Source organism: Microcaecilia unicolor, chromosome 2 (assembly GCF_901765095.1).
Source record: "Microcaecilia unicolor chromosome 2, aMicUni1.1, whole genome shotgun sequence".
Classification (NCBI taxonomy): domain Eukaryota; kingdom Metazoa; phylum Chordata; class Amphibia; order Gymnophiona; family Siphonopidae; genus Microcaecilia; species Microcaecilia unicolor.
Window position 1 is genome coordinate 83,734,634 of NC_044032.1, and position 24,128 is coordinate 83,758,761.

Genomic DNA, 24,128 nt, shown 5'->3' on the forward strand with positions numbered 1-24,128 from the left:
AAGCTTGCACCCTGGAGCTAAATGTGTGGCTGCGTGGATGGTGCCAATGCAAGTGCTTTGGTTTCCTAGACCATGGAATAATTTTCCAAGAGCTACTGGGTAGTGATGGTGTCTATCTTTCAAGGAATGGGATGAAGTGTCTTCAGTAACAGACTAGCTAAAGTACTAAAGAAATGAAAATTTGTGCATTTGACTTAGAATATTCTCACCAGCTTCCCCAGATGGTACAAACTGTTCCAGATACAACAATTTTCACATCTTCCCAGAGAACAAAATCCCTGCCAGGTCAAAGAAAGAGGACAATGTGTTTTAATGCTTGTCTTTTTACCACCACCCCAAATTATTAATTATGTACCAGCCATTCCCAATTTGGAGTGATAAAAGACCAAGAAAGCTATGTATGAGAAAAGCCATTTTTATTACTTACCAAAATACAAATACAATTAATAGTTTCTCATGGGAGAACAGCGCTGCTACACATAGGTGTTCTCTGTCACTGTCTCTCCAACGTAATGCACTGGTTCAGCTGTTTATATACCTTTATTTTAAACAATGCTTCACATTACTTTAACAAGTTATCTTCCTCAAAGATCATCCTGTTTTCTTTCAACACCATCTGTTTCCCCTCTAATGCTAAACCACATTTTCTTGTCTATTCATAATTGCTCTCTTCCCACGCTTGCTTGCACGCAAGAACGTCTTATCAGATCATGAGTGTCTGGCTCACATGCTTATCAGCTTTTGCCCTTTGGCCCTGTTCCATGGTACATGACCTGTGCTCATTATTTACAAATGCAAGGGACCACATTAAAGAAGTGCCATCCTTTCCCAACAATCATCCAGACTTCATTAGGGCCATGTTATGAAAGACAATGATTTGGTGTTAATGATAAACATCCTTTCAAAACAGAACTCCCAAGTTCACACACTACGCTTGGTCCATCATAGTGGTTTCAGTTTGCCAGTGAGTCAGTCAGGAGGACTTGCATTTGCTGACTATTCATGAAAATATTTCTCGTTCTCAACAGTCTGTCAGGGAGAAGATACCAGAAGAAGAAAAGTTAACGCCAATGACCTATTTCAATGTCTGCTTAGATTCAGTAGTCTCACTGCCTTTTCCAAGCCCGTCTGTTTTTAATTTTGTTTTTATTTTTGTTTGTCCTTTTTTCCCCACGATGACTATTTCCCTTGCCACGATTCTTGTCATTCTTTTTCCTCCATTTCTTGATGAGCTGGATCTTTGGGTTTGCACACAGCTTTTTGTGCCGTGTGTAAAGCCTAAAGAAAAAAAAAAGTTGTGTAAATAGAACAGAAATATGCCTCTCTCTTTACAGCACAGGTATAATGCCTCTCAAGCACAGCAAAATCTCCCTCATTAGTAGCATTAAAATTGCAGTTAAATGTCTGAGCCTTTCAGAGACTTTTAAAAGCAGTTGATTTCTTGGCATGATATGGTACAATTACATCTTAGCACTACAATTTGAACATTTTTTATTACATTAACTAGGGAGCTCTTTAACTAACGTGCACTAAGAAAACAGCATATGAATTAGTAGGTGGTAACTTTTGGTACACGGCCAGCCATGGTAAGTATTATCGCACTGCCTGACAGTGTGCACCAATTTACATGCTAAGAGCTAGATTCTATATATGGTGCCTAAAAAAAAAATTGGTGGCAAAAATGCCGGTGTATACAGTATTCTATAAGCCATGCTTAAAGTTTGGTGCGGTTTAAAGAATACACACTTAAGCAGAGAGTCACGCATAAATTTAAGTGTGGCCATTTGCACCAATGAAAATGTGGCACAAATTCCTGCACCTAGGTTTACACGTGGAGCACCATTATTCTGTAATTTGGCACGTAACTGTTCCACCCCAAAATGCCCATGACCCTCCCATTTCCATGCCCCCTTTTTTGGACTGCATGTAAATTTTAGATGTGGATCCCGCACCTATCTTTACACACATTGGTCTTAATTAAATCTAATTAGAGCCAATAAATGCTTTGTTAAAAAGCCAATTAGCCTTTTAAATGGGAGGAACGGAAACTAAGATATCTGGGGGTGCAGATTCCGAATAACTTGTCGGCGTTGTTTGAAGCTAATTACCCGGGCCTTCAGAAAGAAATACGGCGGGATCTGGAGAGATGGATGCCAATGAGCTTATCTTGGATGGGGAGAATAGCGACCCTTAAAATGAATATTTTGCCTCGGCTGTTGTACTTGTTCCAGGTTATACCACAAGGACTCCCAAGAACCTTTCTGTCGAGGTTACAGGATAGTCTGGTCAGATTTGTCTGGAACAACAAAAGACCGCGTTTGCCACGAGTTTTCTTATATAAAAATAAAAGGGATGGGGGCCTGGGGGTGCCCAACCTATATGGTTATTACTGCGCTGCACAGTCGAGAGCAGCGGTGGAGTGGTTCCGAAAGGAAGATCACAAAATATGGGTTAACATTGAACAAGCATTGGTTGGGACTCGAACATTAGGGCATTTAATGTGGCTTCCGAGTAAACATAGAGGACAGGTGGACAAGTTCCCACCGACCGTTCAAGCTACATTCCACTATTGGGATCATATGTTTGAGGGCCACCAGCCTGTGGTGTCTGGGTTGGCGCCCATAGTAGATAATCCAAGCTTTAGCCCGGGAGTGGAGAATACCACGTTTTGCAGGTGGGCTGAATTGGGGTTAGATATGTGCGGGCAGTTGCATGTGGGTGCAGACATGATATCATTTGACAGACTGGTAGAAGACTATGGACTCAGGCCCGAGGACAGATATGCATACATACAATTACAGCATTTTCTGCAGGGACCAAGCTATTTCGAATGCAAGAAAAGAGAGGTACATCCTCTGGAGGAGGTGTGTGTAAATTCAAGGCCCATGCGGGGTATGATTACTCACTTGTATGAACTAGTGGGCACACAGATTAAGCCATACACATTGCACAGGCGGCGGTGGGAACAGGAGTTAAATTTCACATTACCGGAGGTGGACTGGCTTAGGCTTGAGAGGACGATATCGCGCTCCTCCCGGGCCGTAGCCGTAAAGGAGAATGCCATTAAAATATTTTATAGATGGTATCTTACCCCGCTAAGGCTGCATCGTATGTACAACCATGTTTCAAAGGACTGTTGGAGACAGTGTGGAGGAGTAGGAACTATGGGCCATATCTGGTGGACCTGCCCTAAAGCGCAGGCATATTGAAAAAGTGTGCGGGCGCGAATTCAGGTCTGGACGGGAAGGGCTGTGCAGTGGCATCCTTGGACTTTCATCCTGGGCCGGAGGCCAGCTGGTCTTACGGCTGATCAGTGGGTTCTGGTGAGGGGGTCTTTGCACGCTGCCCGCATGAATTTGGCTCAGCAGTGGAAAGTGGTGTGGGTCCCCTCATTGGTGTCCTGGATTACGAAAGTGAAATATATTTGTGAGATGGAGAGATTGACAGCGATTAAACATAAAATCTTGCCAAAGTGGGAAAAAGCCTGGAAACCTTTTTTGAATGCAAGTGTTTGATGAAGGGAACAAGGCTCGGGAGGGGGTAGGTTAAGGGGGGGATAGGGTTAATAATAAAATAAAAAATGTTTTGAAGTGTAATTTGATCTATATTTAAGTGGACACAGAATTTCATTATCTTTTCAAGACTGCCATTGCCATTGCTATTGTAGCTTGTATTGATATGAGCTGAGTTGAATTGAACGTATTTTCTTTTTGTTCTGTATTCCATACTTCAATAAAGACTTCTAAAAATTAAAAAAAAAAAAAAGCCAATTAGCGTACTTATACTAGTGTACCTGAATGTAACTTACCATGAGCTACTACTGAAAAGGTGTGAGCAAATTCTAAATAAATAAATAAAATTATTGGCACTAATTGGCTTGCTATTCAATTAAATTGCACACGCAAATCAGGAACGCACCTAAATTTGCATGCACAATTTTTGGTGACCTCTATAGAATCATAGACTAATTGCATAGCATGTTATGGGGCTTGTTATAGGTGGGGAATGGGCATAGACTACATATTGAAACTGCATGTATTACATGATAAAATACTATTCCATATAGTAACTATATGGGAACATGTTGGGAATGCCCTCAATAGTGCACAGGTTTTGCCCTTACCACAAGGTAATTTGCATATTTAGATGGCAATTCTATAAGAGGGCAACTCCTCTGAGTGGCTCCAATGCAGCACAGTGAGTGCCTATTTTATAAAGGCAAAAGGGGAGACATGATAGAGGTCTATAAAATAATGAGTGGAGTGCAATGGGTACACATGAATCTCTCCTTTACTCTCCAAAAATACTAGGACTAGGGGGCATGCAATGAAGCTACAAAGTAGTAAATTTAAAACAAATCAAAGAAAATATTTCTTCACTCAATGTGTAATTAAATTCTGGAATTCGTTGCCAGAGAATGTAGTAAAAGCAATTAGCTTAGTGGGGTTTAAAAAAAGGTTTGGATGGCTTCCTAAAGGAAAAGTCCATAGACCATTATTAAAATGGACTTGGGGGAAATCCACTGCTTATTTCTAGAATAAGCAGCATAAAATGTATTGTACTGTTTTGGGATCTTGCCAGGTGCTTGTGACCTGGATTAGCCACTGTTGGGAACAGGATACTGGGCTTGATGGACCTTTGGTCTGTCCCAGATGGCATCACTTATGTACTTAAGAAACCCCAGGCAGGACAGAAGTGGGAGCAGGGGAGCCTCACTTCTGGTGGGACATTTGCTGGTGCTCAGAGGAACCCTGATCCGGGATGGGACATATAGGAAATATATGTCTAAAACTGATTTACATCTTTGTATGCCTGGAACTGTGTTGTAGGAGATAATGTTTGAAGCTGACCTTTGACCCTGAAACTGTACACACTGTAGCATTTATAAACTGTTCTTTTTCCAAACTGTTGTTCAGTAAATAAGTTGGAGTTGAACCCAGAGTTGTTTGGGTCATTTCTTGGTGTGAAAGTGAACTCTAACGTGCCTCAAGAAAGGATCTCCCTTCAGCCTACCGGAGATCCTCCGGCCCCGGCCTGTGCCTAGCTCATCTGAAATATAAACTGTTGTGTGAATCCTGGTTCCAGGTACCTGACCCAGGGAACTTAGCCAGTGGCCCTGACTGAGGGGGGGGGGGGGAGCCAGGGTTACATTAGCAAAGATATGTCTATTAAAAGGGATTTGGATTTAGCTCACACCTTTCTCAGTAGTTCTGAAGGAGTGGAACGCCGGTACTACCTGAATACTACTGACCAACAGAACAACCTCATGTTTTGTTCCTACTGATGGACTTATACTTATGGACTCTACCTCTGCTTTTGGCCTTTTAGCCATACCTTATTACTGCACTGGACATTTGTGCCTTATCCAGTTTTACTGTTTACTAATGAAAGAAGTTGCTGTTTACTAATGAAAACACAGAATGCAGGGCTATTAGACATATAGCTTGTAACAGTAGTTAGCAAGGCCTATACAAGACCAGCTTGCCTGTAGCAACGCCATCTGAATAAACGACCTTGGAGGGTGCTGACACCCCCTGCATTCCTGAGCCGAACCTTATCTCCTGTGCTAGAAAGGAGCATTGTGTGTGTGTGAAGAATAAGCTGCTAAGTTTCGTTCTTCTTGCCAGTATCATTTCAGTGTTATGACGTGTGTACGTACTGGGACTACAATTTTGTACTGTAAGAACTACAAATGTTTACTGCGCATGTCGGTTGTGACGTGTAAGGGGCCAAATGCGCAGGCCCAGTAGGGAAGTATAAATGTACGTGTCAGATGATTTATGACACACAGTGTCCCGAGGCTACTCGGTGCTGTTCACTTGCTAGCAATAAAGTTGCCTTGTTTGGAACCAAAATTTGCCTTTCGTCTCCTGATTTCCCACCTGTTTCATTGGCGACCCAGATGGGACAGAAGTAGAAAGGGGAATCGGATTATATTCTTCCCCTCCCCCACTGCGGTCGGGTGGGGTCATCGACCCCCACCTGAGAAGGTGGTGAGTGGCCACCGCTGATTTCAGCGTCCATCTCCCGGAGGAGGGCCGATCCACTCCGCCTGACTGTAGAGGGGGCTGTGTGGTTCCGACAAGGCACCTTTTTCCATTTCAGAGAGAAGCGTACGACGGCGCAGCCTGCGACCCCGGCGGACAGGCGAGTATACTCTACGTAGTGACCGGCCCAGTAAGGACCGAAGAAGAGGCGTGATCACCCTCTTTTAGCCAGTGACTAATACGGACTATTGGTATCCGACTAGGTCCCGAAACTCACTAGGCTCCGACGACGAAACCGAGCGGCGAACGGGAGGGTTTCTTGTGGCGTATGAAAGTGTGTGAATGGGCTTGCAGTTCCAGGCCGGGCGACCGCGTCCTGGTCAGGCCGAGTGTTGACCCTTCTGTGTCTGGTGGAACGAGACCCCTTACTCCTCCACCGCCCTTTTCCCCCTTTGTCCGTCACCTGTCCTTTGGCACTCAGGTTAGGATGGGCGGGGGTGGGTCTTCACCGTTAGATTTAATGACGGAACACTTTAGCGAAGTGTTCGACCTAGATAAATGTAGCAGGGCCGGGATGATACAGAGATGTCAATTTATGTGGCCGGGGCTAGGAATTGCTGGATGGCCCCCGGAAGGGTCATTCGAGTATGCAAAAGTGGCGGCGGTCATGAATATTGTTATAATTGAGGGAAACCCAGGCTGTCCCGAGGACATTCCATACATAGAAGCGTGGTTGGATGTAGTCCGGGATCCGCCGGCTTGGGCCCAATGGAAGGTAGAAAAGGCCGCCCTTATGTTGGTAAAGCAGAGAAAAGGCCGGAAAACCAAACTTAGAACCCTGCCGACCCATGCCTTCGCTCTCCAAAGCTCGGCAACCGCTGCCGTCCCGAAGGCCGCAGGGACCGCCCCCATACGGCCTACCGCCCCTAGCACTGAAGCCACTGAGACCACGCCCCCTGCTACCAGAGTCAAGGCAGGAACTACGCCCAGTACTACCAACACACTTTCTAGAAAGAAACCCCCAAAGAAAACCGCAGGGAAAGTTCAGGGTTCGGCCGAGAAGAAGCCTCCAAAAGCCCCGATACTTGCTACGGCGGAAGCATACGAAGACGACATTGCGCCGCCGCCATATGCTCCTATATACCCTGACCTTACGGGCCTAGCAGAAGGCCCCGCTGACGCCGAGACTTCCGGGTCAGAGTCGGATGCCGGGGAGACGTCCCACCCAGCCTCACCTGAGTCACCTGGCCTCGCAACCTGTTTTTGTATAATTATACAAACCACACGGAAGAGTAAACGGGTTGTGAAGAACATTACTCGGTTCCCCCAATCGAGTCCGCATCAGGCCCTCCCGTCCAGCCGAAAAGGGGGAACCTCCCACTTATTCCCAGTTCGACAGTCCACCACCTATACCCCTAACCCGGCGGAAGGGGGGGGGCCAGCCCATCGAATCAACAGTTTACAGCCACGTTCCCTTCTCAAGTGCCGATTTGTATAACTGGAAATTCCATGGGCCGTCCTACGACCAGAAACCCGAGCAGCTGATAGAGCTGGTGGAAGGCATTATATACAGTTATAATCCAACTTGGGCAGACCTTAGGCAGTTGAGCGCCCACATCCTGACCTCTGAAGAACGCCGCCTTTTACAACAAAATATGGAGCAAGCCATCCGGGATGCGAATCCGGCCCATGCCAACTTACAGAACCTAATAGAAACGGAGGCGCCCATCGCTGCCCCTACGTGGGACTACCGAACCGCCGAAGGCCAAACCTTTATCCGCCGATACCAGCAGGCGTACCTGGCCGCCTTAAAGAAGGGGAAGCAGAAGGTTACCAACATGGGAAAAATCCACAGTGTGGTCCAACAAAAGGACGAGAGTCCAGGGGACTTCCTTGAACGACTTATGGAAGCATTCAGGAGGCACAGCCCGATAAATCCCGAAGACCCTAAGAACCTCCCAACCGTGGTTATGAGTTTTGTTAGCCAGTCGGCACCGGATATACGAAGAAAGCTACAGAGAACGGAGGGGTTCGAAGGGATGAGCCTCAGCCAACTGAAAGCTATAGCTGATCGCGTATTCGGATATCGCGACCAGGAGGAGAAGGTGGAGGCCCGGAAGGAATCGACCAGACGGATGCGGGAGAAGGCAGATGTGTTGGCCACGGTGCTGGAAGAACGAATGAGGTCTAGACCAAAGGGGAGGGGCAGGAGAACAAGAGGAACGCGGTCCCCCATAGGGCGTAACCAGTGTGCAAATTGCCGACAAGAAGGACACTGGTGGGCTGATTGTCCAGAGGAGATACGGGACAGCCCGAGAGAAGAGGAATCATGGGACCGGCAGAGAGAGGAGGAGACCGGCGACCGTACGGGGGCCCCCAGGCGAGGCCGGGGAAGGGGCCGAAGAGAGAGAGGACGGGATGACCGGAGGGAATGGCAGATGGCTGTGGACGCTACCCGAGACAGCACAGCATGAAGAAACCGGGAGGGCAGAGTCCCCACTGACCCTCTGGTGGAAATTCGGGTGGGGACAGAATCTATGAAGGCCTTACTAGACACGGGGGCCCAGCGATCTGTTATCACCACCGCCATAGCCCCAGCCACGAAAGAAACTATACCAATTGTGGGAGCCTCCGGGAAATCCCTTGCGGCCCCCCCTCCTCAAAGAGCGCCAAGTCCAGATCGGAGGGACGATGGTGTCCCATCAGTTCATACACATCCCTGGATGCCCAGTCCCCTTGATTGGTCGAGACCTACTCTGTAAGCTCCAGGCCACCTTGAAGTTCAAGACTACGGGTGAAGTGGAAGCTCGCTTTGAAGATCGGCCAGTGACACTTATCTGTCCAGTAAGAGAAGAATGGAGACTACACGTTCCCCCAACTGTAGGACCCGGCGACTGCCGTTACGACCAGAACACCCCTTTCGCCCAGCAGAGGCGAGCCATAATGGATGAAGTGCCTGATGTATGGGCAGAATTGAACCCCGGCGGGCTGGCCGTTAACGCTATCCCCATCTGGATTGAGCTCAAACCGAATGCTCAAGTTGTCAACCAAGGACAATACCACATCCCCTATGCAGCCCGGCATAGTATGCACACTCATATACAGAAACTCCTGCAGCAGGGGGTTCTTAAACCGATCAGATCCGCATGGAATACCCCATTGCTGCCCGTTAAGAAGCCAGGAACATCCGAATACAGACCAGTCCAGGACTTGAGGAAAGTCAACAACCAGGTAGCCGACATAGTCGCCCTCGTGCCAAACCCCTACTCCATTTTAGCCCAAGTGCCATCCCAGACCAAGTGGTATAGTGTCATTGATCTGAAGGACGCCTTCTTCTCCATCCCCCTTGCTGCCGACAGCCAGAAGTTGTTTGCCTTCACGTGGGAAGACTTACAGACGGGAACCAAACAGCAATATACATGGACCCGGCTTCCTCAGGGGTTCAAGAACTCCCCCACCCTCTTTGGTGACCAGCTTGCCCAGGACCTGAAAACGTACCAAGACGAGTACGGGCCGGTCGTCCAATACGTGGATGACCTGTTGGTGGCCCGTGAAACGTACACGGACTGTGCAGAAGCTACCCTTTACCTCTTGAAGACCCTGGAAGCCCAGGGGTACCGGGCCAGTCGCAAGAAGGCACAGATATGCGAGATCGAAGTCGAGTATCTGGGGTTTCGCCTCCGAGAAGGAACCCGAAGGCTCGGTATCCCCCGAACCCAAGCTATCCGCAACCAACCCACTCCTGCAAATAAGAAGGAATTACGGGCACTCCTCGGAGCCGCTGGATATTGCCGCATTTGGATCATCAATTTTGCTATCCTGACCCACAGTTTGTATGCCAAACTGAAGGGGCCTGAACTCGAGGGCCAGGATCTCCAGTGGGAGAAAAGCGAACTGAAAGCCCTTCAGGACCTTAAGGATGCCCTTGCGGCCCCACCAGCGCTCGGACTGCCAGACGTGACTAAGCCGTTCCACTTGTTCATCGACGAAAAGAAGGGATTGGCACTTGGAGTCCTTACCCAACTGGTCGGCACCTGGCAACGCCCTGTAGCATACCTCTCCAAGAGCATGGACAACGTGGCACGAGGATGGCCGGGCTGCCTACGAAGCATTGCGGCTGCTTGTCTACTGATACACGAGGCCAATAAACTCACGTTTGGCCAAACACTCTTTGTGACTACGCCCCACACCATCCGCGGCCTACTCGAGAGCCACGGACCCAGATGGATGACCAACTCCCGATTGGTCAAATACCAAGCCCTCCTGTGCGAAAATCCGGAGGTGCGGATCCTGGACACGACCAACCTCAATCCTGCCACCCTCCTTCCGGCCCCTGAACCACCACTCCACGACTGTGAAGAGGTAATGGCCACTGTGCACTCGAGCAGACCTGACCTGAAGGATCAACCCTGGCAAGGGGGCATCACCCTTTTTACCGATGGAAGCAGCCAGGTGATAGAGGGAATTCGAAGAGCTGGCTATGCGGTGGTGTCTGAGGACCATGTGATCGAGGCTATGGCTCTGACACCCGGAACATCAGCCCAGAAAGCGGAGCTGATCGCCCTCACCAGAGCCCTCCTGTGGGCTGAAGGAAAAGTTGTCAACATTTACACCGACTCCAAATACGCTTTCCTCACCCTCCAGGTGCACGGAGCCTTGTACAAGGAGAGGGGATTTCTGACAGCTGAAGGGAAAGGACTTGCAAATGCCGCTGAGATCTGCCAATTACTCGAGTCGGTATGGAAGCCGAAGAAGGTGGCTGTGATGCACTGCAGGGCCCACACTGGAAGAACGGACCCTATCGCCCGGGGAAATCAGCGGGCAGACGACGCTGCAAAAAGGGCAAGTCAGCTCCCCTACTCCTCTCACCCTTCTGACCCCGTACTCGTCGTCCAGCTCCCTACGGAGACCCCTATCTACACCCCCCAAGAAACGGAATGGGCCCAACAAGAGGGTCTACAGTCACGCAATGGCTGGTGGATACTACAGGATGGGCGCATATGGATACCCGAAGCCTTGGCCTGGACGGTGGCCAAGGAGGCTCACGACCGCACCCACCTGGGAAGGGACGCCCTGGGGCGCTTACTTGAGAAGACCTACTACATCAACAAACTATCCCTGTGGACCAAAAACGCTTCCAGCCGATGCGCGACTTGTGCCCGGAACAACCCTCGAACGGGGCCCGGCCCTATGCCAGGACATGTTCTCCGAGGCACCAGCCCTTTCCACGTGTGCCAGATTGACTTCACACACATGCCCCCGGCGCGCGGCTACAAAGCTATCCTCGTCGCCGTGTGTACCTACACCGGATGGATTGAAGCCCAGCCCACTAGAACGGAAATGGCTAAAGAAGTTACCTCCCTACTGCTTCATCAAATCCTACCCAGATACGGCCTCCCCAAGCAAATAAACTCTGACAACGGTCCCGCCTTCGCTAGCGAAGTAACACAACAGCTCAGTACCAGACTGGGCCTCGATTGGAAGTTGCATTGTGCCTGGAGACCCCAAAGCAGTGGAGTAGTGGAGAGGGCTAACCGATCCCTGAAGAACCAGCTAGCCAAGCTATGCCAAGAAGCAAAAGCCAAATGGCCCGACCTGCTTCCACTGGCCTTGCTGCATCTTAGGTGTACCCCCAAGGCTACCGGCCTTACTCCTTACGAGATGATGTATGCTAGGCCACCACCACCACCCTCCTTTCCCGACTCCTTGCAGATACAGGGTGAGAGTTCCTTAGTGAAACAGATGAGAGCCTTACACCAGGTAGTGCAAGACATCCAGCAGTACACTGAAAGAGTAGCTCCCTTGGTCCTCACCAGTTCTACGCACAGGTTCAGGGTGGGAGACGAGGTCTGGGTAAAAGAGTGGGATGAATCTGACTGTCTAAAGCCCAAATGGAAGGGGCCCTCCCTTGTTCTCCTAACGACCTCAACCGCTGTTAAAATTGCAGGAAGCCCAGTGTGGATACATTGGACCCGACTGAAACCTGCTGCTCCTACTAGCAGCACCCTGAAGCGTTGGCGTGCGCACCTACATCCTGACGCTCCATTACGGCTGACTCTAAGAAATACGTGAACCATCATCAGATTCATGCCTGCCCAGCAACAGGAACCCAGCTTCTGGACCCACTGCGTCTTTGGCTCTCTGTTTATCGCTGCCTTCATAGTGGGCCTCATTATCTTCTTGCTGCAAAAGCTTGGATACCTTCCACCACATATATAATGCTGACTATCTTCCTTCTCCTGTGTGCAGTTCCGAGCTATCCTGCCACCCTGAGCCTGAATTGCACTGAATGTTTGCGCCTCGTGCGCCACCGTATAGAGGGAGGATATCACCTAGTCACTACCCTCATTCACCAGACGCAGCCCCCGGAAGGCGATTGCCAGCTTCTCCCGACTTGTGCCCTCATCACTCCGAATGGCCTCCAACAGTTCCACAGATGCCTCCAAGGAAATCTCACTATCTGCCACAGCCCTACCAAACCAAGATACTACAATGTCACCCTTAGCGTAGGACTCCCTGCGTATGTGGCCGGACCTCCGGGAGTCGAGGGAGATGGCATTCTGTATTACATTAATTCCACTCGCATCCTTGTCGGTGGCATCCAAACTGTAGCAACCCTCACCTTCGACGTCTGTGCCGCCATGGACAAACACCCTTGGTCTCGCAAGTGTGGCAGCCAGAGTTGGCGAGAGGCATACGTTAACGACCACAAGTATGTCTGCCCCTTCAGTCCAGACATGAGATGCTGCTCCCCGTGGGTTTGGCTCCCATGCGCCGGCGACACTCGAGCCTCGGGCTGGGACCGAGTATGTGCTTATACGGGAGGAGGATATGCCGGATGCGCCGGCCTGGGCGAATTTCGTCGAGGTTCTGGTAACTATGTGTCCCTAGACTGGCCCATCCGAGGACACGACATGCCCTGGAGAGGAACGTGGGGCCTCGGCATTGACGGCGGAGGAATGGATCCGTTGACATATATTACCATATATCAGAGTCTCGAAACGAAGCCTCCTACGCACCACCAGACTACTGTTGTCGGCTACCAAGACGTATTTGATGAAATTGCTCGTGCTGAGCAGACCGAGACTAAATTCCCCATTTCCCCAGAAGCCCGGAATATGTTCCTCAATTTGGCTGAAAACATCGCCCTCTCCCTCGGAATTGCCAACTGTTTCGTCTGTGGAGGCACCGACATGGGTGAACAATGGCCCTGGGAAGCGAGAGAGATCCGACAACACACATGGGATGCACTCAACACCACTAACATTACCTTTCCCCAACGGCCGAAGCCGTACGAATGGGCCCTAAGAACAAATATCATAGGCTCCCTCTGCGCTAGTCGAGCGCCATCGAAGCGGTACTCTGTGGCAGTGGGAGATTCTGCTTGCACGGGGGTCCTACAGTATAATGGAAGCCGGACTACCTGGTGGCAAACGGATAACCTGCCCGCCCCGGAGCCTATCTGGACAGAACCCACCTTGAACACGACATGGACATACGGAGGTAATGCCTCCCTCAAGTGGGTAGCCCCAGAGGGCTACTACTATATCTGCGGGCGCAGGGCCTACGAACAGCTCCCGGCCCGCTGGTACGGTACCTGTCTCTTGGGCACTGTCCGCCCTAGTTTTTTCCTTCTGCCCCTGCGAGTCGGCGAAACCCTGGGTATCCCCCTATACGTGGAAAAGGGGCCTGATAACCCGGCCAGACGCAAACGGTCTTTCCCACACGTCAAGCCCAAAGTCCAAATTGGAGACTGGAAAGACAACGAGTGGCCGCCTGAACGCATCATTCATTACTATGGACCGGCCACATGGGCTGAAGATGGTACATACGGGTACCGTACCCCTATCTATATGCTGAATCGTATTATTCGCCTACAGGCCGTACTCGAAATCCTTACTAACGATTCGGCCCTTGCCCTCAATATCCTAGCTCGACAGAACACTAAGCTCATTACCGCCGTCTACCAAAATCGCTTGGCTCTTGACTACCTCTTAGCCCAGGAGGGCGGGGTGTGTGGCAAGTTTAACCTCAGTAATTGCTGCTTACAGATTGATGACCAGAGCCATGTCATCAGAGAAATAACTGACCGGATGGTCAAACTAGCCCACGTCCCCGTCCAGACCTGGAACAGTGCGTGGGATTGGACTTCCTCCCTCACCAGCTGGCTCCCAACCTCCGGGAGCCTGCAAGGCCTCCTCGTCATGGGTGGCCTGTTCTTGCTGTCCTGCCTATTAATACCTTTGTCTTTCCCCTTAGTTTTCAGGTGTCTCCGCTCCACCATGGAAAGCATCGCTGACCGCCGTGCTGCTGCCCAACTTATGGCTCTCCAGATGTACTCCCCCATTCCCCAGTGTGATGAAGCTTACGACGAAGCACCTTGTGGCTGATGTGCACTTTAAACCCCCTGAGTCACTTAATGGGCCATTACCCTTGTGCCAGCAAAAGACCGGCTACAAAGGGGGGGGGATTCCACTAGGGGCCCTCCGTCTCAACCCCGGCGAAGCAACCAACGGCTGAGCAAGGGCTTAGGGCTCGCTTGTTGCCTCCCTCGCTAACTATCCTTGTCCTTTCTTTCCTTTTCAGGGTTCATGGAGGTGATACTCTCCACCAGAATGGATGTTCAAGTATCAAAAGGGGGGAATGAAGGAGTGGAACGCCGGTACTACCTGAATACTACTGACCAACAGAACAACCTCATGTTTTGTTCCTACTGATGGACTTATACTTATGGACTCTACCTCTGCTTTTGGCCTTTTAGCCATACCTTATTACTGCACTGGACATTTGTGCCTTATCCAGTTTTACTGTTTACTAATGAAAGAAGTTGCTGTTTACTAATGAAAACACAGAATGCAGGGCTATTAGACATATAGCTTGTAACAGTAGTTAGCAAGGCCTATACAAGACCAGCTTGCCTGTAGCAACGCCATCTGAATAAACGACCTTGGAGGGTGCTGACACCCCCTGCATTCCTGAGCCGAACCTTATCTCCTGTGCTAGAAAGGAGCATTGTGTGTGTGTGAAGAATAAGCTGCTAAGTTTCGTTCTTCTTGCCAGTATCATTTCAGTGTTATGACGTGTGTACGTACTGGGACTACAATTTTGTACTGTAAGAACTACAAATGTTTACTGCGCATGTCGGGTTGTGACGTGTAAGGGGCCAAATGCGCAGGCCCAGTAGGGAAGTATAAATGTACGTGTCAGATGATTTATGACACACAGTGTCCCGAGGCTACTCGGTGCTGTTCACTTGCTAGCAATAAAGTTGCCTTGTTTGGAACCAAAATTTGCCTTTCGTCTCCTGATTTCCCACCTGTTTCAGTTCAAGGTAAGTTATATTCAGGCATAAGAAGGATTTTATTGCAATTGTTGCAATCCTTTTTCTCCATTTCTTGAAGAGCTGTGTGTAAAGCCTAAAGAAAATAAAATGTTATATCATCATCAATGACCTTGCGCACCCTGCCTCCTGTACTTACACTATAGCTGGCAGGGGACATATACCAACAGCTCTCTGCATCTCAAATCTGAGCACACGTCTCAAAAGTTTTTTGGAAACGTGGTTTGCCACTTCAGTACAGCAACTAGAACTTGAACCTGTCAGAGCTAAACAAAATTTGAAAACAAATGTTAAACATTATTGTAGAAATTTCATCTGTGTGTCCAACAGGACCCAATTTAAATGCTGCTTCAGAAGTATCTTACAATAATATCAGTTTATTAGCCCCACAATAGCAACAACTCAGGACAGGATTAGTACAAAGGTGTCTGCTCTGTTGTATAGCAATGCCCTCTAAAAGCTGTCAGCAAATTTTTATAGTTTGGTAACTCTAATTTTGGTTTTGATCTGATTGGCGCGTTAATGCTTCCTCTAAACTGAGCAGGAGTCCTGCCAGTAGGGGGTGCTGTTTCACTATCACAGTTTCAATAGTGAAGGACAGGCAAGCTCTGCAGGAGTCCACCTGCCTGTCCCTCTGAAAACACAATATTTAAGCACCACCCCCCAGTTGCAGCAATGAAGGTGGAGGACTCCTGCTCAGCTTAGAGGGAACAGATACAATAGCTCTTTTGTTCTAGTGATGGTCAATATGTTGAATAATATTTTAAAGGTGGAAGTATGCTCTATGCATTGTAAGTTATTGAGACAGAATCCACAATTCTGCCTCTTAAAAGTGTTTTGTCCTTATCACGCCTGATGTGGACCCACAGCAGTATGTCTGAAATGCACATGAGGTAGGTGCCTTCATTAATTTTTTATGGAGCTGTCTTAAAATACAAGAGCATTGAAGTGGAGTATTCATTACTTAGGGAGAATTATAGGACAAAAGGTTAGAGCAACATTCTTGGGTCTTTTGTTGGACCATGCGGACACATTGGGAGTTAAAGGGAAGGCTGCCAAGCTGTTCATCAGAAGGCCAGTTTAGAGTGGAAGAAGTGATTTCAACAGTTTTGGGTACAAGATGATCCACCATCATTCTGACAGTAGAGAAATGGGCTACATTAATATTATTGCAATCGAGCATCAAGAAGCTAAGATCTGCCATTAAATACAAAAAGAATTTTTTAGCAACAAGGGAAGACTATATTCTGTTCCTAGCACTAAAATCAAGAAGTCTTGTATTAAATACACTGTTAGGTTAACTGTACAATTGGAGTAGGAGACAAGACCATACTAAATGCAAGAATGAGTTGAGTGGTGGTCTGGGTGGGGGAAGTGAAGGAAAGCAGTGTATCCACACCCTTGTCACCTCTCGCTTGGATTATTGTAATTTACTTCTTACTGGTCTTCCGCGCAGTCATCTCTCTCCTCTCCAGTCTGTCCAAAATTCTGCAGCACGGCTTATTTTCCGCCAAAATCGTTATACCCACACTAGCCCACTCCTCAAGTCACTTCACTGGCTCCCTGTCCGCTTCTGTATACAGTTCAAACTTCTATTACTGACCTTTAAATGCATCCATTCTGCTGCCCCCCCATTACCTCTCCACTCTCCTCTCGCCCTACATTCCTCCCTGTGACCTCCGCTCGCTGGACAAATCTCTCTTGTCATCCCCCTTCTTCTCCACTGCTAACTCCAGGCTTCGTTCCTTTTCTCTCGCAGCTCCTTATGCCTGGAATAAACTTCCCGAGCCTGTACGTCTAGCTCCATCTCTACCTGTTTTCAAATCTACGCTGAAAACCCACCTTTTCACTGCTGCTTTTGGCTCCTAGCCATTACTCATTTGCCTCCCCCTTGTTCTTTCTCACCCAGTACTTTCCTCCCCCCTTATTGTCTTATCTGTCTGTATTATTTTTAGATTGTAAGCTCTATTGAGCAGGGACTGTCTCTCTGTGTCAGGTGTTCAGCGCTGCGTGCGTCTGGTAGTGCTATACAAATGCTAATAATAATAAGTTGCTACTTTAAGGGATCCATAGAACCAAGGGTCCCCGAGGCTGCTTGTTGTGGGAACTGACTAAGGGTGAGGGCAGAAAAAAGGGAGGGGAGAGGAAATGTAAACCATGAACTGGTAACTGTTCAAGATGGAAATGTTACCAAGATAGTTTATGCTTTAGAAAGTTGTAAAGCTGACATATGTCACCAGTAAAAGAGATTTAAAGTAAAGCAGTTTGTCCTTCAGAACAATACTTTGCTCTAAAGGACCTCTCCTGTTCCATACCCATAGGCACATACACACACCTATAATCACAATATACATTTTAGACCTGTATCATAATCCAGAAAGGAACAAAAGAGAAAATCCAACTCAACTTACGCTCTGAAAGTTGCATCATATGTAAAAATATTAGGACAGCAATAACTTTCATATCCATCTCTTCCTGAAACACCCTGCACCCTGGGTTGTATTACCTGCCGAGAATGAGCTTCTGTGGTGTAGCACATTTCTGAATATTAAACACCCTGTCAATGCTCCACCTCCAAAGGTGCTGAAACTTGAGCCCTTTTCGTATACATAAGATGGTGAGTGTCAGAACTGATTCTCTTTTAGAAAGATCCACTTGATCAACCACTGACTGTACAAGATCCTCAGGCTCATGGTCAGAACTAGAGCAAGGGTAGTGGGTGCCATGGGCAAAGCTTCTGCCTTACATCTGCACTCCCCCCCCCACAAAGATTTTGATAAATAAACTCAATAGTCACACAAAAATCTTATACAATGCAGGTTAGTATGTGCTAATGGTTCTTTGAGTTTGTGTGGTTGTCAGGACCTCTTTTTTTGCTTTCACTGCAGCTGCTCTTTGTTGCCCCCAAGAAGCTGCTGCCCTAGGCAACTGCCTAGTCGTGCCTAATGGTTGAGATAGCTCTGCTTATGGCCAAGACTTTACCCCAGATAAGGGTTACATAAACTAGGTTAGAGGCCACGTGCAGGCCAAACAGGGTCAAAATTAACATGAGCAGTGTGGGGGTGATTTTCAAAACTCATATACCTAGTAAAAGTATGCACCAGTATCAACAGCATATATACTGTTAATAATGAGACAATAAAGTTGGGATCGGTTAGGGTAAGGTTGGGGGAGACAATACCAAGCCCAAAAAAGTACTGCAAAAGTCTGTAGGTAAATATTTCTGTGCCATTTTCAAAGGGGCAGTACATACTATCTTGAGAAATAGTGCAAAGTCATAGTAACATAGTAGATGACGGCAGAAAAAGACCTGCACGGTCCATCCAGTCTGCCCAACAAGATAAACTCATATGTGCTACTTTTTGTGTATACCCTACTTTGATTTGTACTTGTCCATTTCAGGGCACAGACCGTATAAGTCTGCCCAGCACTATCCCCGCCTCCCAACCACCAGCCCCGCCTCCCACCACTGGCTCTGGTACAGACCATATAAGTTTGCCCAGCACTATCCCCGCGTCTCAACCACCAGCCCCGCCTCCGACCACCGGCTCTGGCACAGACCGTATAAGTCTGCCCAGCACTATCCCCGCCTCCTAACCACCAGTCCCGCCTCCCACCACCGGCTCTGGCACAGACCGTATAAGTCTGCCCAGCACTATCCCCGCCTCCTAACCACCAGTCCCGCCTCCCACCACCGGCTCTGGCACAGACCGTATAAGTCTGCTCAGCACTATCCCCGCCTCCCAACCATCAGCCTCGCCTACCACCACTGGCTCTGGCACAGACCATATAAGTCTGCCCAGCACTATCCCTACCTCCCAACCACCAGTCCCGCCTCCCACCACTGGCTCTGGTACAGACCGTATAAGTCTGCCCAGCACTATCCCCGTGTCGCAACCACCAGCCCCGCCTCCCACCACCGGCTCTGGCACAGACCGTATAAGTCTGCCCAGCACTATCCCCGCCTCCCAACCACCAGTCCCGCCTTCCACCACCGGCTCTGGCACAGACCGTATAAGTCTGCTCAGCACTATCCCCGCCTCCCAACCACCAGCCCCACCTCCCACCACCGGCTCTGCCACCCAATCTCAGCTAAGCTCCTGAGGATCCATTCCTTCTGAACAGGATTCCTTTATGTTTATCCCACGCATGTTTGAATTCCGTTACCATTTTCATTTCCATCACCTCCCGCGGGAGGGCATTCCAAGCATCCACTACTCTCTCCGTGAAAAAATACTTCCTGACATTTTTCTTGAGTCTGCCCCCCTTCAATCTCATTTCATGTCCTCTCGTTCTACCGCCTTCACATCTCCGGAAAAGGTTCGTTTGCGGATTAATACCTTTCAAATATTTGAACGTCTGTATCATATCACCCCTGTTTCTCCTTTCCTCCAGAGTATAAATGTTTAGGTCTGCAAGTCTCTCCTCATACGTCTTGTAACGCAAATCCCATACCATTCTTGTAGCTTTTCTTAATGTGTAATTAAACTCTGGAATTCGTTGCCAGAGAATGTAGTAAAAGCAGTTAGCTTAGCGGAGTTTAAAAAAGGTGTGGATGGCTTCATAAAGAAAAGTTCATAGACCATTATTAAAATGGACTTTGGGAAAATCCATTGCTTATTTCTAGGAAAAGCAGCATAAAATGTATTGTATTTTTTTGGGATCTTGCCAGGTACTTGTTAACTGGATTGGCCACTATTAGAAACAGGATGCTGGGCTTGATGGACCTTCGGTCTGTCCCAGTATGGCAATACTTATGTACTGATAGTAATATAGTAGATGATGGCAGTTAGAGACTTGTACAGTCTATCCAGTCTGCCCAAGAAGATAAACTCATGTCCATGGACAAAAGTTCCCTTGAGCTTTGTACCTACCCACATGGTTTTGAAAATTGTCCCTGTAATTACGTATTTTAGGCCCGTTGTGCTCCAGGCCATAGAATGCATCAGTTGCCTCATTTCACTATGAATGAACTTCACTATCCATTGGTGCACATGCAAAATCACTCAGATGATGTCGGTTCCCTGAAGAAACATATGGGAAAATTGAACAAATTTGTATGGGTCAGGATGTCAATGTGAATAAAATCAAGAAGCCAGAAACACTGTTTTACCTGCAGAAATGGATTTGAAGATTGTCCTGCCAATGTCTATAAGAAGAAAACAAAAATAGGAATATATATGGTGAATGTGCAAATCAAAAACATAAGCACCTTGTATAAGAAGCTTGAGGTGGCTAAACTTCCCCAGCCCCAATTGTGACCTTCCCCCCAACACCCTCCACCTCCACCACTGCTTTCCTGGGATCTGCTAGTCCCGTCCTTCTGAAACAGGAAGTCTAAGAGCAAGTAGGACTAGCAGAGGCAGCAGTTGTACACACAAAGGAAATGGCCCTATACCTCTTTTCTGTTGTTGGTTTTTTTTTTGCCACTGCTGCAGGTTCCAGGAATGCCACAAAGCAGGTGGCAGCCAGAGGGGTTGAGCAAGGGGAAACAGAAGATGCAGAATGGGGGGGGGGGGGGGGGGGGGGGGGGGGCAGAGGATAGAGGGGGAAAACAGGAGATGGTGGCTCAGGGATAGGGGCATAGGTGGTCGGTGTCCCAACTGTTTGGGGAGGCTAAAGGGGGCGGGGTTAGGGGTGGGGCCAGGGGTGGAGCTTAAATCCATAATTGTCTGATCACACACAGAAAAAAAATAAATGTCACAATTAATACCTTTTATTAAATTTAGATATTAGCAAGGTCACGTGATGCTGTGAGGGGAAGCGGACGTGCTTTGCTTCGCCCGCTCAGGGAACCTCATCCTTCGAATCCTCTTTTAACAGAGAGAGGTTAATTGGAACGGAAATCACCCCAACTACTGGAGAAGACTGCATGGACAAATTTCTAAACAGAACTTCAACTCAAATGTCTTCAAAATCTTCAAGAAGAATACAAGACCGCGTGCGTCTAGGGGAAGACAAGATGGCGTCGACTCCACCATCTCCCTCGCAAACGCAACAGCCATCCACCCTGATTCCTGAGATAACAGAAGTGGTGGTTAAAGCTCTGGATCCCCGGTTTCTACAACTATCGGAACAGATAGCGGGGATTGCTCAGTCTACCGCGGAGCTTACTCGGCGAGCCGGGGAGTTGGAGTGTAGAGTATCAGACGTTGAAGACGTACTGGAATCGCACTCCTCAGTGATAAAGCAGCTGGAATCCTTAACTAAATCTCAACAAGAGAAGATCGAAGATCTAGAAAATAGATCTCGAAGAGAAAATTTGCGGTTTATCGGCTTTCCCGAATCGCTGCCAGAAAAATCTCTATTAAACACTCTACAAACCTGGCTCACAGCACAATTTCCATCGGCGGGGGAAATTCATCCCATCACCCTAGAACGTGCTCATCGAGTGGGGCCAGTCCGTGTGACGGACAATAGGCCCAGGATCATAATCGCAAAGTTTCATCGATACTCACAAAAAGTGCAGATCCTAAGACAGTATAAAAGCCATCCGGAGGATGTAAAATTTGATGGTCAGACGATACGACTCTTTCAGGATTACTCGGGGGCCCTCTCCACGAAGCGGCGGACATTCTCTTCAGTTTGTGCACTACTAGTAGCAAAGCACCTGCGCTTTTCCTTACAATATCCAGCCATATTGAAAGTTTCACAAGGGAATCGCTGGCACTCATTCCACTCGCCTGAGGAGGCAAAAAGCTGGCTGCAGTCTTTAGAAATAGAATCCTGACGGGTTTGATTGACTTTTATTGAAATCTATAGCTGTAATAGAAACGCTAATGGTAATCTGTACAGTAGTAAGTTCCAAAGATATAGTGTAATAGAGAACGAAGTGTTATATATTGTAAATGAAGGATGGGGGATCCCCTAGGGCATCATCCTGACTCTTGTCCCGTGCTTGACGTAGAAGGTTCGGGACAAAATGGTGGGAGTTTGGGGTTTAAAAAGAGGGGGGGGGAGGGAGGGGGTTGGGAATGTGGGTAAGGAAAGACTATATACTGCTAAGTGCATGCAAAAGATGATAAAAGTGAATGAGGTAATAACTAATACTTATAAATCCTTACGGTCTAATTTCTCAGTGGGTTGCCATGCTAAAGTCTATGGCAGTTTTCCCCAACCTGAGAGATTGGTCAGTAGGTTTGTGTCCCAGAGAGAATGGTTCCCGGAGGAGGCTGGGCATCCGGGGGCTTTACATAAGATAGTCAAATTCTTGAGATGTGGTGACTGGCAACGCCGAGAGGTGATGTTAAACTTAGAATAGTTTTGTGGAATGTGGCCGGCATCTCATCCCCGGTAAAACGTTCAAAAATATTGACCCAATTAAAACGTCAGAACGCAGACTGCAAGAAACAAAACTATCGGACACGGAACACCAAAAATTGCAGCAGCAATGGGTAGAACATTGTTATTACTCATCCGCGGACAAAAAACGTAGTGGGGTAGCCATTTTGATTAAAAAAAGACTACAATGTCAGACAAAGCTACTGTATAAAGACAATGAAGGTAGAATAGTACTTTTGAAGGTTAATTAGCAGGGCCAGCAATTTTACTTATGTGCACTCTATGGGCCTAATGGGTATTCACAGTCCTTTTTTCAAACTCTCATAACTTTGGGTCATAAATACCTAGATGCCCCTTGGGTTTAGGCAGGTGATTTCAATCAAGTCTTAGACCCACAATTGGACCGATCATCACCAAGCCCTAGCTCGGTGTCTGGGAGGACGGGAGGACTTACTCATTTTTGTTCCACCTTACAAGTGGTAGACCCGTGGTGTCTACTGAACCCCACTGCCAGAGATTACACCCACCAATCTAAGGCCCACCAAACTTGGTCACGCATAGATTATACATTGATATCTACCACTTGGTTTCATAAAATTCACCAAGCTATCATTGGCCCTTTAGCTGTTTCAGATCATGCTCCAATATGGATAGATTTGACAATGGAGGAGAGAACTAGGGAGTCTTATATATGGAGATTCCCCTCTTATTTAAAACAAGATAAAAAATTTCTAGAGCACTTACAATTGAGTTGGAAGAACTATGAGGAAACAAATTTAAGCTCCTGTTCATCTCCAACACTCTTTTGGGAAGCTTCCAAGGCAGTGATGCGAGGTGAAGTGATAGCATTTATGAGTGCTAGAACTAAACGTTTAGCGACTGCTATTATTAATTTAGAAAAGGATTACCGAAAAGCAAAACAGACATTCATAGCAAAACCAACACCCTTAAATAGAGAGCAGATGAATACTTCTTTAGCGGCACTAAATTCGTATATCCACAAAAAAACTAAATCCAGACTAATCACTAGGAAACATAACTACCAACGTTTTGGAAATAAGTCCGGGAAATTACTAGCACACCTGGCTCGCTCTGAAGCCCAGCAGAAATTTATTCCTATGATATGCACAGAAGGTGGACACCCTGCCTCTACTCCAACAGAAATAGTCCATATTTTCCATTCGTATTTCAAAAAGGTATACACAAGGCCACAAAATGAGCAAGGCCCGGTTTTAACTGATTATCTGGAAGATGCAGGTTTACCGTTGCTATCTCCAGCAGCCCAGCTCCAATTATCACAGCCTATCCAGGCCGTGGAAATTCAAAAAGTAATTAAATCCCTGCCAGGAGGATCCTCTCCAGGTTTGGACAGCTTCTCTCATGAATATTACAAAATGTTGGAGTTGCAATTGTGTGGTCCATTACTAGATTACTATGATGCAGTGGTGGATAGGGGTTTTTTCTCTTCTCGGGAAAATGAAGCGCTGATTACCTTAGTACCAAAACCGGGTAAACCTCAT

At 47.8% G+C, this 24,128-nt stretch overlaps 1 protein-coding gene across 1 annotated transcript; it reads right to left on the bottom strand.

Annotated features, from left to right (window-relative positions):
- Positions 1–432: 432 nt before the first annotated feature.
- Positions 433–17,824, bottom strand: CCL28 (C-C motif chemokine ligand 28). The gene is made up of 3 exons (XM_030193100.1): positions 17,739–17,824; positions 15,467–15,593; positions 433–1,278 (listed from the first exon to the last, which is right to left on the bottom strand). Exons 1-3 carry the CDS (start codon positions 17,794–17,796, stop codon positions 1,107–1,109), a joined length of 357 nt encoding a protein of 118 aa, XP_030048960.1. The 5' UTR covers positions 17,797–17,824; the 3' UTR covers positions 433–1,106.
- Positions 17,825–24,128: the final 6,304 nt, after the last annotated feature.

Bases quoted from the DNA above. Each gene is read 5' to 3' on its own strand.
- CCL28 (XM_030193100.1), bottom strand. From the start codon at position 17,796: ATGGATATGAAAGTTATTGCTGTCCTAATATTTTTACATATGATGCAA. The intron at 15,594-17,738 runs GTAAGTTGAGTT...AATTTTGTTTAG, and splicing joins TATGATGCAACTTTCAGAGC to CTCTGACAGGTTCAAGTTCT. The intron at 1,279-15,466 runs GTAAGTACAGGA...TTTTTTCTTTAG, and splicing joins TGTCCCCTGCCAGCTATAGT to GCTTTACACACGGCACAAAA.